Here is a 13493-nt window from a genome sequence, read left to right on the forward strand (position 1 = left end):
CTTAAAGGGGGGGCTATGTTACAACTCTTCCTGTGTTTTCTATCCAGCAGCAGTACCTTATACCACCAGAGGTGCTGCTGTTCTGTTCCTAAACTCTTCAGCATGACTGAAGGAGTTAATCTTCTTGCCTGAGGCCTAATTAGAACTACACCTGTCACACTGCTTTAAATACCTGCCTCAAGCTGTGCTCTGGGCAGTTCATCCCGTTTGTTCCTGGCTGCTGCTAACCTGCTCCTGTGTTATTTGATATATACCTGCTGGACTAAACTTCTGTGTATGACCCCTGCCTGTACCTTGGACCTTGCCTGAGATCCCAAATCATTTGCCTGTACCTTGGACCACGCTGTTTTGCCTGTTGCCCTGACCTTTTGGCCTGACTTCTGGACCTTGATTATTTGCTTGTGTCAGTTACTTTGCCTGGACTCTGTTTGCTTCCTGGACAGACTTTTGCATCCTGGAACTGGGTAACTCACCATTCTTATCCCTGCATTCAAATTACATTAGCATTCTGTGGAACCGGTTATTTCTGTGTACCTTCCTGCCACACCTGTTCATGTTTATGTTGGGAGTTATACCTGTTTATGAAAACCTGCATGTTCATTGAACTGAACCCTTGCTTATATATTTTGCTGGAATAAAGACATTTGTATTATACTTCCGTGGCTGCTTGCTGAGTTTACTAGAAGTCGTAACAGTAGACAAATACTTGTCAAAGAATGGAACACAGTAACAGCAATGTAAAAGGATAGGGATTGAGCCCCAAAGATAGAACCCTCTTAGAATAGGTGTTATGCATCTAGCACACACCCCATAAACATTCTAATGATGAATGTACACAACTTGTGTAAGGCGCCGCCTCCGCACCCCTCATGGGTGCCGGAGACGGTCGCCTTCAGATCGCTGCTCTCGTCCCATTGCCTAGCAACTGGACGATCTTCCGGCCACGTGATCCCGCGGCGGGCGCATGCGCAGTATGCCGCAATCGTTTCCATAGCAACGGGACGCCACTTCCTCTCCCACTGTATTTAAGCCTCACTCTGGCACCATTAGGGTGCCAGAGTATTGGTTCATACCTCTCTAGCTTCCCTGCGCTACTTGTTTGTCTCCTGATTTATGAACTTGGCTCCCTTGACTACTCTTACGGATTACCCACTGTACCTTGCTGCCCGTACTGGATTTGACCCTTGGACCGTTCCTGACTACTCTTTTGCCTATTCTCCATGGTACTGCGCTTCCTTGGTTCCGATCCGGCCTGTCTGACTACGCTTCATTTACTGCACTGGTGACTATCTGGGAGAACCATGACCTGCGCACCTCACGCAGCGAAGTCCATACCTCCTTGCGGGGATTCCCTGGTGAACACCGGGGATGCGTTAGACTTCGCACCTCCCAGCTTAGTAGCGCAAACACCAGTCAGTGGTAATTCTTGTGAAATACGTGACAACCTGGGAGCAAGTGCCATCAGAGGTTAGTACAAAGAGACAGATTTTGAGCCCTCCTAATGAACATTAGGCTATGCAGAGGAGAGATTCTCCTATAGGTTTTCCTGAAAGCAGGCAGAATAAAAATACTAGGTGTTTAACTACAATGACACAACTCTCCTTCCCTCACAGAACAAACAGTACAGCCAGACCTACAAAAACAATAAAACAGTTACAATGAGAAAAAAATGAAATAGGTATATAGTCGCTGGTCTCTGAAAGAGAGGACTGAACAACTGACTTAAAAGAAGATTGTCCTGCCTCCAAAAATGGAGGTGAAGACGCTGTAATAGAGCAAAGTAAGAGGCAATATGCCTGGGTGCCCTGGAGAACAGGGCATGCAGAAGGGGGGTAGGCGGGCAGATATGCACGTCCTTCTTTCCACACCTGGGGGCAGTGGAGGTCAGTGAGCAGCAGCAGAGGAGGAGAGGGGCAGGTAATCAGGGGTCGCTCCAAGTGAGCAGCAAGCAGAGGAGTGGCATCATTACTGTTTGAAAATTGCAGCCAGTGTGTCCCCAAGTCCAGCTGTGCTTGAACAATAGTAACTTACATGTACTGCTCACCAAAATGTCTGATGTCCAGGAAAGACTCACATGTTCTCGTCAAGCTAGGAAGAGAGTCTCACCTAGACCTCTTCAAGGGGGCGCAACAGATGATCTGTCAAGTCTACTCCGGACGCCTCCAGTAAACGAGTCAGATCATGTGGCTGCAAGAGGATCTATATTGCGCTCAAAGAACTAAAAAGCATTACAGCAAAAGCAAAGCAGTAAACCCCATAAAGGAATTGCAGAGACTGTGGCAGAAACAGCTGATGGAGATTTGCAGTAAGCCACAAGCAGGATCGCAGGCCACCAATATGTAGTGAAGTGATCTACCAACCACCACACAACCAAATACACAAGGATTACAGGATGGATGATTCAAAGAAAGCTGGGGAAAAAACACAAATCCGCCAAAAAGTAGCATTAGGGGCATCACCCTCCACACACTAAACATTTTGTAATCTTGTGGCAGCCATCCCCTTGCCCAGTGGGCATATTTCACAGTTAAGGGGAAAAACAGAGCCTAACTTGTACGCCAGCACAGGGAGCCCGGGGCATGGGATTTTATCGCTCCAATGCAATACAATAACCAGCAGTCAATTATGGGCCACAGCAGATGATCGAGAGCATGGATGGGAGCTTGGCATTCCCACTAGTACAAGAGCAGCAAGGGTGGGGGTCCCATGAGAGTCTGTTACCGGGGCATACCATGGCCCAGCTACTCTACACTGTACCCCCTACTACCAGCCCCATGATAGCCCTTATTCCGCAGGTGAAAATACCAGCAAGAAGTGGGTTACGAGTGTAGCAGTCATAGTCAGAAAAAGTGCAATCTAAGCCCGGATAAGAGGCACCAGCCAGCAGCTTTTGACTCACCATCTAGACATCAGCAACAGCTGGAAAGTAAGCAGCATTCACCTCGAGCAGGACAGAGGGCATCAGGAGGAGCAATGGCACACTGCATCACAAGGGAGGAGCCCGCACAGGTCGGCGACCAATGCCTTACGCCAGAAGAAAGACATCACTGGATGCACACCAATTCCAATTCCAATAGGAGAACGGTAGCTACACATTGAATAGTTGACGCGATATCCAACAGGATGGCGGTGCAATATCAATGGCCGATGCCAGGTTCTGTGTAAGCAAACAGAAGGCATCAGTCACCACTACCAGCACATAGAGTAGCATTGCAAAAGAGACCGCTGAGGACAAAAACAATACCAATGTTAGCAACATTAGTTTAGATGACAACTGAGAGAAAGGAGAGGAAATTACCAAGCCCAGAAGTAAAATACAGCTGGTTTTGCGCAAGCCATTGCTATATGATTCTGTTCAGTCTTCCTGGAAAGAGGTTTTACAGCATTCCCAGGCCCAGCCCAACGTAATCATGCATTGCAGCTAGTCATGCTTAAGGGACTATGGGTTTCATAGCATACTTATACAGGGAATGGTACGATGAACCATGGCTGGAGATATAGGTCACTATGGGGCTGCACTGGAGTTATTTTCAATAGAGGTAGTAGTGGAGATTTGGGAACATAAGCTAGCCAACAAGGATATCAGATTTGGTGTGACAACTTAGCGGTGGTGCAAGCCATTAACAATCAATCAGCATTACCATAAATCATCAGGTTGCTGGTTAGGTGCCTGTATCATAACATTACATTATTAATTAATTAGCACGTACTGAATAAGGGTAACGTGATAGGAGACGCGCTCTCACAACGGAAGTGGGAAATGTACAGAGCAACTGCAGTCTGTGGTCAATGCACAGGCTTATCATGCTGCTCCCATCTTTAGAAGATAGTCGAGCCGTTCTAGGGAAATTGGTGAAATTTTTGTCCACAAAAACATGGAGATCCTATAGCGCAGTCTGGAAAAGATGAAGGCAATTTAAGTCCATTAAGCTGTCGAAGGGTAAGGGATCACCGCAGATATTATTAGTATTCTAAGGCATCTTGGGCCTCCAGGGCCAGTGCAAACGGCACACAAGCAGGCATTGCATTTTTGCTCTATGCTGCATCGCGAGCCGGACTAACAAAGGCCTTTATATTGGCCACTATAATGAGAGGTTGGGTCAGCAAAGACATCCAAAGTCCAGACCCCTGGGAGCCAGTGACAGTTGAAAGAATGAAGGAGCTGGTGCTTATAGCTCCTACATTGTGTAGTCTTGCAGGGGAGGCAAAATTGTTTACTGCCTGTAAAGGGTATTGTCAGGGATAGCCATCCCTAGCCACTCCCTGACTTAATATCCTATTATATTGTTTGACTGTTTGAATATATATCACCTCTATCTTGTCAGGAAACCACTCCTGACCACCTTTACCTGTCACAAACCGCAACCTACGCATTCGTGACTTGGAAGCTTACTGTAAGGGAACACAGAGGATTCCATCCTAAATCATGCACTCACCTCTCTCTAAGATTACAGCTCTAACTGTTCCCTTTCCCAACACAGGTGCATACTTCCACACTTCTCCCCAACTACCACCAGCTAAGTATAAGGCCAGTAGCAAACTATGACTTAATTACCCAATTGCGCACACTGTGTGCTCTGGTAGCTAAAATAGTTCACACTTGACACACTGGTATCTAAAGGGTTAACACAGCCAAGCAATCTCTCTCTTCTAAACAGGCAGTGAATTCGTTCAGAGCAATAAGGAGAACACTTATTAACTTTTAGATTTAATATACAAAAAGTACAATGCTTACAGGTCATAAAAAAAACAATTAATAAACAACTGACATACAAATAAAAAATTGCATAACAGTTATAAAAACAAATGGTAGGAAAGTACAGAGCATAACTTACGTATAATAATCTGTATGCCTGGGGTAGACAGAAGAGATGGACAGTCCTTCAATTAGATTGAACTCCAAGAGCTGACAATTTCTTGTAGCTGGTCTCAGCTTTTTAAAGACACTTTTACACCTTTCCCCACCTCCAAGGGGTTGTGGTCTCTGACACTATTTACAACCACAATTTGCATGTTCCCTGATTTAATAACCAATTCTAAAATGTAACATAACTTTCCTAGGGAGTGTCACACCGACCAAATTTTATTATTAATAGAACCACTACCAATTTATTGTTACCAAACAGGCCTAGGTCTAATGAGAAAAAAGGCGGCTGTCACAACTTGGCAATGATGCACCTTGGGGGAAGTGACCTGGGAAAAGTAAAATCCCTGGTGTAGATGAGGAGCATTGGGGCTCTTTTACCTTAAAATGATAAAAAAAATTGTCTTGGCGAGGATGGGGTTGGGCATTGACAAGGAACGGAAAAGAGTGAATTCAGCTATTAGAAATGTCATTGCCTCCTACAGCGTCAGCAGCATACTGCATAGCAACATTGACACAAAATGCATGGGTTTACAGCTGTCAAAAGTAGTACATTGGACTTGTGAAACAATGCAATGTAGGTGTACTAGGAGGTGTTGTGCTCAGTCAGTGCACAACACAGCTGCGGCAGCTTCGGTCCTCATGGGGGTGGGGGCTAGGACCTTGTGTGGAGGGGGAAACAGCGCACAAGGTATAGCAATGAGGGGAGCTAGAAGTGGAGTGCACAAACACCCTGGGAAAGGCAGCTGCATGCCCTGCTCCACCTTCACTGTGGTTGGGCTTCCAAGGGTGGCATGCCAAGAGGACGTGAGTGAGTTGCTGGTTCCAGCAGCATTGTTGAACATATTGGACAAAACATGCCCCAGTTTGGGATTTAAAAAAAAAAAAAGTCAGACTCGAGTGTCACTCTCTCCTGTGTGTGCTACTTTGGCTGTGACCACTCTTTTCACCTGCACTGGTATGCGAGTCATTACCTCAGTTAGCATAGGGCAGCGGAGAGCCCGATGTTCGTCCTATGTTTCCCTTAGAAGATTTTAAAAAGAGATTAAAAAGATTTTTTCCATCAGTTATCTCTCTTAGATTCAGCATTGTTTAACTTCAAAGTCTTATTAGCAAAGATGATCATCCCTGGTTGGTAGCATGATAAGTACTGGTGGTGGCAAATTCTTCAAGAGAGGAATTTGAACTGTGTCAAATATAGGCTTAAAGATGTACTGAGCCAAAACAAGGCAGTGTTTAGGATTATGCTGAAATTGTAATCCAGGAGTCATCTTCAGTTTAAATGAATCGAGATCTAAACCGTCAATTTTGTTATGAAAAGAAAAATGTATGTTTGCATATATTCTGGTTTTGCTTTAATCAACATCAGAGCAAAAAATACAGTGGTTAAATGTGTTAAATACATATTTAATGCAACCATTATAACAATTATAACTGGAATTAAATCAATAAGTAATGATATGTTATTAAATATTATTAATATTTCATATGATAGTACCATGATTCAATTCACATATAGTATAAATAAATGTCAGTATAGAGACCAACAGAAATAAATCACTATTTATCATCATACCTCAAGGCTGCCTAAGTCATCTGCTCTTCTTTTGCGATATGTATCAAGATATTCATCAACCAAAAATGTAAAGTCAGCAAATATGGCATCCAACATGACTAAGCGCATAGGCAAAAGGTAGATTGTCTCCAGAGCCACAACTTTAAACAAGGGTATGGGCATTGGACGAACAAACCAGACATTGGGGTTATCCTGAAAGGGAAAGTATAGTACATGACATATTTAAAGAAAAAACATATGTAAATAGATGATGCATGACATCAGCAACAGGAAAAGATCAACATTACTCAGGCATCCTTGGATAATTGCAAGCAATCAAGGCTTCTGAGTGCATTTTCAAAAATAAATTTTAATTTGAGTAAAATTTACTAGGGATGAGTTATGGCTTGGGATGAAAACTATATCGGACCTGAACTTCGATAAAAACATATATTTGCTGTCTGTACATAAACCATACTTGCCAACTCTCCCGGAATGTCCGGGAGACTCCCGAAATTCGGGTCGGTCTCATGGACTCACGGGAGAGCTGGTGTCACGATCTGCCTGCAGCATACTGCTTTGCCTGGCAGCTCCTAACCTGGACTATCAGACTTTACTATTTTGTGTTCATTTTGTGTCTTAGCAGCAGTAACTCTGCTCACCAGAGGTGCTGCTATTGTGCCTGTTGTGCTCCTAGTACCTTAGGAGTTAACACTGTTCACTAATTATTCCATGCACCTGGGTGTGTTCTCATTTTCCTTTATATACCTGTCACTCCCAACACACATTGCTGGTTACTGATGTCATATCCTGTTGTTACACCCTGTGATTCTTCCTCCTGCGTTGTTCCTGTAATTATACTGCATTAGGATCTCATCATTCATCCTGCTGACCTGTTCCTTATGTGAACCTGGGACTTATCTGTGCATTTCCCTGTGCATGCTGCCTGGAATATTTCCTCACCTTCCATTTACCTGCCACTGCTGTATATCTGGTAAATTCTGCAAGCTATTATGTCATCAACTGTTCATACTCTCCAGCAATAAACATTGTTTTTGTTTTTTTTGGGCTGGTTACACTGTCACGGATCAACGTAGAAATACAGCTAAGGAGCCATGGATAGGTGAAAAAACAAACAATGTTTATTGCTGGAGAGTATTAACAGTTAATGACATAATAGCTTGCAGAATTTACCAGATATATATATAATAACTATGTATATAATAATTATTAATATCAATTTACTTGGCACCGACATGTACATACAAGCATATGATCATATTGAAACAGGTACAGTGCTTAGTAGGTATAGAATAAAGTAAAATGAACTGTTTATGTGGCTGCTATTGTGAATGTAAAATTATTACAAGCGAACTTATTTAATTTCTTGGAATATTGTGTTAACATAAACTGCATGTATATAATGTAATTTCTGAACTATATCACTCCAACTAAAACTGAAAATTTAGATTTGGGTATAGTTTGGTGGATATATTCTCTAGCTGTATCTTATTTGAGGCTTTTACTACTGTCAGTGAGTCCTTTAATAATTTTATAAGTGTTCAGTACAGTGAAGAAATATATTCACTATCTTGTATCACTGCTTCCCAATGTATTGCTGCTTGGTGTCCCATAAGCAATGCTTAGTGGGAAGGAGGAAGTGGAAAAATGGGCAAATGAAAAGTACTTGCTCGTGTCCAGGTGAGATTTTCCAGAATAAGTGAACTGTGGAGTGCAGAGTCTGCGCTTATAAAGCTCAGACCTGCTTTTCAAGTGTCTTTTGTGCACACATGTGTACAATTGCATTATTGCTCCCAAGTGGACACACTGCATGTCGGCAAGATGCAATGACATAATCGCAAACTGTCCAAGTGTCTCCATTGTGTTTGTGCTGATTTAAATTGGCACACACAATAGAGCTGCACATGAGCTGTTGGCGCATGCACAGATGAAATGCGGCCTTTCAGTGAATTGGCACGTGCACAGTGTGGCCACTAAACTAGAGAATCACTGAGGGATTCTCTTGTGACTGACCATGTCTCCTGCAATTACGCCATCTCTAGGTTCCTGTTATAGGAGCGAGGAGTTGCTCCTTCACTAAAGGCTACTAGGCAATAATATTTTACATCCTTGATCAATTATTTGTTTAAGCCTCTACATGTGTGTTTTTCCCTTATTTTTCTTGAAGTTTGTACGATTTCGCTTCCCTTATTTGGATTTTGCACCAATGTTTCCTGATTCCTTGAAAAATGGAAAATGGTGTTTTAACACTTATTGCTGTTTATGTCATACTTGCCTACTTTCTTGAAGCTCTTACCGGGAGAGGGGCGTGACTGGAGGGCGAGAGGGTGCGGGGCGCGACCAGTCACGTCATTTTGGCCCCGCAGCGGAAATGCGGGCAAGAACAGAATTCTTAATATTCATAGTGGGTCATAAGACTGCTGCTGCTAGTATATATTTACAAAAATACTAACCTTCTCTAGAATTTGCTTGTAGGTCAGGATAGAAACTCTAGAAGGCGTCACGTTGAGATAACGCGTCACACACTCCTTCAATGTGCAGGTACGATGAGGAAGGAAGCCACCAGTTTCCATAGAGAAAAGGTAAACATCAGCAACCTATTTAACAAAGTACAACATAGACATTAAACAGCCAGGCACAAATAAAGGATTGTATACAATTAAAATTGATATTGCAATAACAATATAGTTCATACTTGCCAACTCTCCCGGAATGTCCAGGAGACTCCCGAAATCCAGGTAGGTTTCCCAGAATCCCGGGAGAGCAGGCAAGTATCCCGCATACTGCAATTTACTAGCCAAAATGACGCAATTCGCGGTGAATCGCATCATTTTGGCCCCGCCCCCAAGGCAAAATTTACATTTTTGTTGTGGGGGTGGGGCCAAAATGACCTAATTGACCGCCCCCCCTGCCCCCTCCCACCACGCCCCCTGCCCGGGATCTCCTGGAATTCACTATTCAAAGGTTGGCAAGTATGACATAGCTTAAGAATGTCCACACTTTTTACAAGATCCTTTCCAAATAGATCAACTTGAATTTTAGGTTAGGGGAAAATTCAATTGTGCGCAAAGTCCCATTGGAGCCTCATGTTGTTACAGTACTGATAATGATTTTTTTCTCCAAAAGGAGCTTCACACACACACAACTGAAATGCCCCCAATGCAAGAGACATCAAACCAAGTGATAAATTGGTGTTTTAAAATGACAGAGGCTGCCAACATGATATCTCTCAAAGTAGATAGCAATATACTGTAGATACTGAGAACCAAGATATATGATAATGGAAACATTGTCTTCTTTGCACTATTAAGAAGATAGATAGAAAAACACTATTGATCCCTACAAGCAAAGAATCAGCTATATCGGACAAGGACGTACTTATCATCACAAAATTTACTAATCAAGCCAAAAATCTGAAAAAAAATTTAATAAGACACTGCCCAATATTACTACAATATGAAAAATTAGCAATGTGTTTGACGAAGAAACCCAAAATTGTTTTCAAAAAAGCAAACAATCTGAAGAATAAACTAGTAAAAAGCGCCCTCCAATCAACAGAAAAAGACAATACAACAGGAACTTGGATGGGTGAAAATAATCCTGGGTTTTATTACTGTATGAACTGTCAAGCATGCAGATTAAGCAAATCTGCATGCATGAAACCGATAACACAATTTAAATCAAATTATAACAACAAAGTATATACAATTAAAGAAAAAATTACGTGCAATAGTAAAGGAGTGATATATTTACTTGAATGCCCTTGCGGTCTCAGTACGTTGGAAGGACTATTCGTAATTTAAAATGCAGGATAGCAGAACACATCAGAATTGTGAAAAAAGGATTAACCAATCACAGCGTACCAGATCACTTCCTTAATGTACATGCTAAAGACCCCACAGGACTGAGATTCATTGGAATAAAAAAGGTGGAAAAATCCTGGAGGGGAGGAAACTATATAGCGGAAATTGCAAAAGAAGAAACCCGTTGGATATATAATTTGAATACACTGACTCCAAAAGGCTTGAATTTAGATCTAGATTCCTTCATACACATTTAAATAACACATATTTTCATATCTTCTTTTTCTATGCTTCATATGTACTCTTATTTACCCCTATTTTTAATTACAGCTTCCCCATAAATAATTTTTATTTGTATTTATTTTTACATTTATTTTCACCTATATGACCAATCATGATCCTACTAGCAACCAATTACTTGTGATTAGCCTTTAAGTTCCTTTACAGAACAAGAATCAGCTGTTATCAAACAACTCAAATCAGCTGTTAAACTCACATGACTTTAAACCACGGCTCCAAACTTAAGAGGATTTATAAACGAAACTTTATCAGTGAATATTACCATACTGCCTTGAGGAAGCCCGCATGACGGGTGAAACACGTTGGCTATAGGCCCCTACTTTTTATTCAACATTCATCTTGATTTTATTTATACCATCATTGTATCAACAATCTCGTTTTATACATTCAGATGGAACAGGAATCATCCGCGCATGCGCGATTACACAGATGAGCGTGACATCTATCCGCCCGTGGGGGAACGCATAGAGAGGCTATACCATACCGGACAGCTACTAGCTAGGCGAAATACCGCCATCGGACGCCAGCACAGCACTGGTAAGACCCTCTTGCAACATACTATCTACAGATCATGTGGGTGAGTGATATTCTGTCCCACATTCCTATCTCTTTGGATCTGATTTGTCTCATATCAGCCCGGTTATAATTAATCAAGAAACTACAGCGCTGATGCGCTACTCATTTAAAGGAGTGTTTATGCTTCATCTTTACCTGGTCCACACAAGTAACCCTCTGGAACTTTTTATATTAATCCAATGAGTGACTTTTCTGGTTGCAGCTAAATTTTATATGCTGACAGAGGTTTCGTCCTCTAATCTACTATTTATATGATCCACATTTACATTGAGACATTGCTCTATATTTGCATGCACTCCGATTACACAGGACTGCATGTTACATACGGTTGCAGCTGTCCAGTCAGTCAACCTATATGATCATGTTATGACTTATGTCTGGTCATTTTGTTATACTATGTGATTACACCAGTGCACTGGTTTTGTGTGTTTTTTATCTGTCGTATAAATTTTAATTTTTATCTACCTTTATTACCATTTAATTTTTTGTCCTATCTCTTTCCACATCATCCCTATCCTACTTTCTGTCATCATTCAGGTCACACTTTGCGCCAGTGCCTTCTGTTTATATTGTTGTATGTAGGGGTGGGACATCCCCTGTTACTCTGTGCAGCACTGTAGACCTTTTTCTAGAGCCGCGCCATTTGAGCTTTTGTATATTTTTTGCAATAGAGCAAAATCTTCATTAAACTAAAGCAACCAGATATTTTACACTACAAAACTCTTCTTAGTGAGCAAATTCCACTGAGACATGACTAGCAGGATTGTAAACATTAAGAACTAAACCAAACTTCTTAGGGGAAACAATACATGTGCTTAATTTTTTTAATTAATGCAATTAAGAATGCCATCCCTCTATAACAGACATGTCAAACTTGCAGCCCAAACGCATATTTTTTTGCGCCCCCGCGTTACTATGGGAAAAGAAGTGGAATGCGGCCCGTATTTTATTTTGTTCGGTTAAAGGACTTAGGGGCATCATCATCATCATCATCATCATTTATTTATATAGCGCCAACATATTCCGTAGCGTTTTACAATTGGGGACAAACATAGTAAACTAATAAACAAACTAGGTAAAACAGACAAAGAGGTGAGAAGGCCCTGCTCGCAAGCTTACAATCTATGGGACAATGGGAGATTGACACATGAGGTTAAGTCTACATTTGCAGCCGGCCCAGCCAGACTGCAAAGGAAAAAGTGACTCATAAGCTAAATGATCCTGTCACACAACAATGTTGGTCAAGGGGTAGTTGTATAACAGGTGGTAATAGGGTAATGTAGTGAGGTTAAGAGGGTGGTTGAGGAATATTATAAGCTTGTCTGAAGAGGTGGGTTTTCAATGAACGCTTGAAAGCTTGTAGACTAGAGGAGAGTCTTATCGTGCGAGGGAGAGAAATCCATAGAGTGGGTGCAGCCCGGAAAAAGTCCTGTAATCGGGAATGGGAGGATGTAATGAGTGTGGATGAGAGACGCAGATCTTGTGCAGAACGGAGTTGCCGAGTTGGGAGATATTTTGTGACAAGAGAGGAGATGTATGTTGGTGCAGCTTTGTTGATGGCCTTGTAGGTTAGTAAGAGTATTTTATATTGGATTCAGTAGAAAACAGGCGACAAGTGTAGAGACATACAGAGTGATTCAACAGAGGAATAACTATTTGCAAGGAAAATCAATCTTGCCGCAGGGTGCAAAATAGATTGTAGGGGTTTGAGTCTGTTTTTGGGAAGGCCAGTAAGGAGGGAATTGTAATAGTCAATGCGAGAGATGATAAGTGCATGAATTAAGGTTTTTGCAGTGTCTTGCGTGAGATATGTGCGAATTCTGGAAATGTTTTTTAGATGTATGTAACATGATTTAGATATAGAGTCAATGTGGGGAACAAAGGATAGGTGTGAGTCAAGGATTACACCTAGGCAGCGAGCTTGTGGGGTGGGATTTATGGTCATGTTATCAACAGAGATAGAAATGTCAGGTATGCTCTTGTTGGTGGGTGGGAATATTATTAACTCTGTTTTAGAAAGATTAAGTTTGAGTTTGCGAGAGGATATCCAAGATGAAAAATGGCAAAAAGATAGTCAGTTACAACACAGATATTGAGAGATCAGGAGAGGATAGATAAATTTGGGTATCATCCGCATAGAAATGATACTGAAATCCAAAGGAAAACAGATTCCAGCACTAAAAATGACTGCTCAGACAAGGTACCAACGCTGGGGATCTGCACCCCTAAAAAATAGATATAAACACTCAGAAAGATACGATAGGTAACCAAGTCTGCCACAAAGCACTCATGCACGGTGAAACAATAGAAAAGGGTATTTATTAAAAAATTCTAAAATCCACATAAAATGGTATACACATTATAACCACATGTT

The 13493-nt window shown here is 41.7% G+C and overlaps 1 protein-coding gene across 4 annotated transcripts in view; it reads right to left on the bottom strand.

The window, feature by feature from the left end:
- EXD1 (exonuclease 3'-5' domain containing 1) overlaps positions 1 to 13493 on the bottom strand; it is a 208068-nt gene that overhangs the window by 68231 nt on the left and 126344 nt on the right. For all 4 annotated transcript variants that reach the window (XM_075193375.1, XM_075193372.1, XM_075193373.1 and 1 more), the window contains 2 exons: positions 8894 to 9037; positions 6441 to 6632 (listed from right to left, as the gene is read on the bottom strand). In XM_075193375.1, the coding sequence (XP_075049476.1) occupies positions 6441 to 6632; positions 8894 to 9037 (336 nt within the window). The remainder of the gene's footprint in view (positions 1 to 6440; positions 6633 to 8893; positions 9038 to 13493) is intronic.

Source organism: Mixophyes fleayi, chromosome 12 (assembly GCF_038048845.1).
Source record: "Mixophyes fleayi isolate aMixFle1 chromosome 12, aMixFle1.hap1, whole genome shotgun sequence".
Classification (NCBI taxonomy): Eukaryota; Metazoa; Chordata; class Amphibia; order Anura; family Limnodynastidae; genus Mixophyes; species Mixophyes fleayi.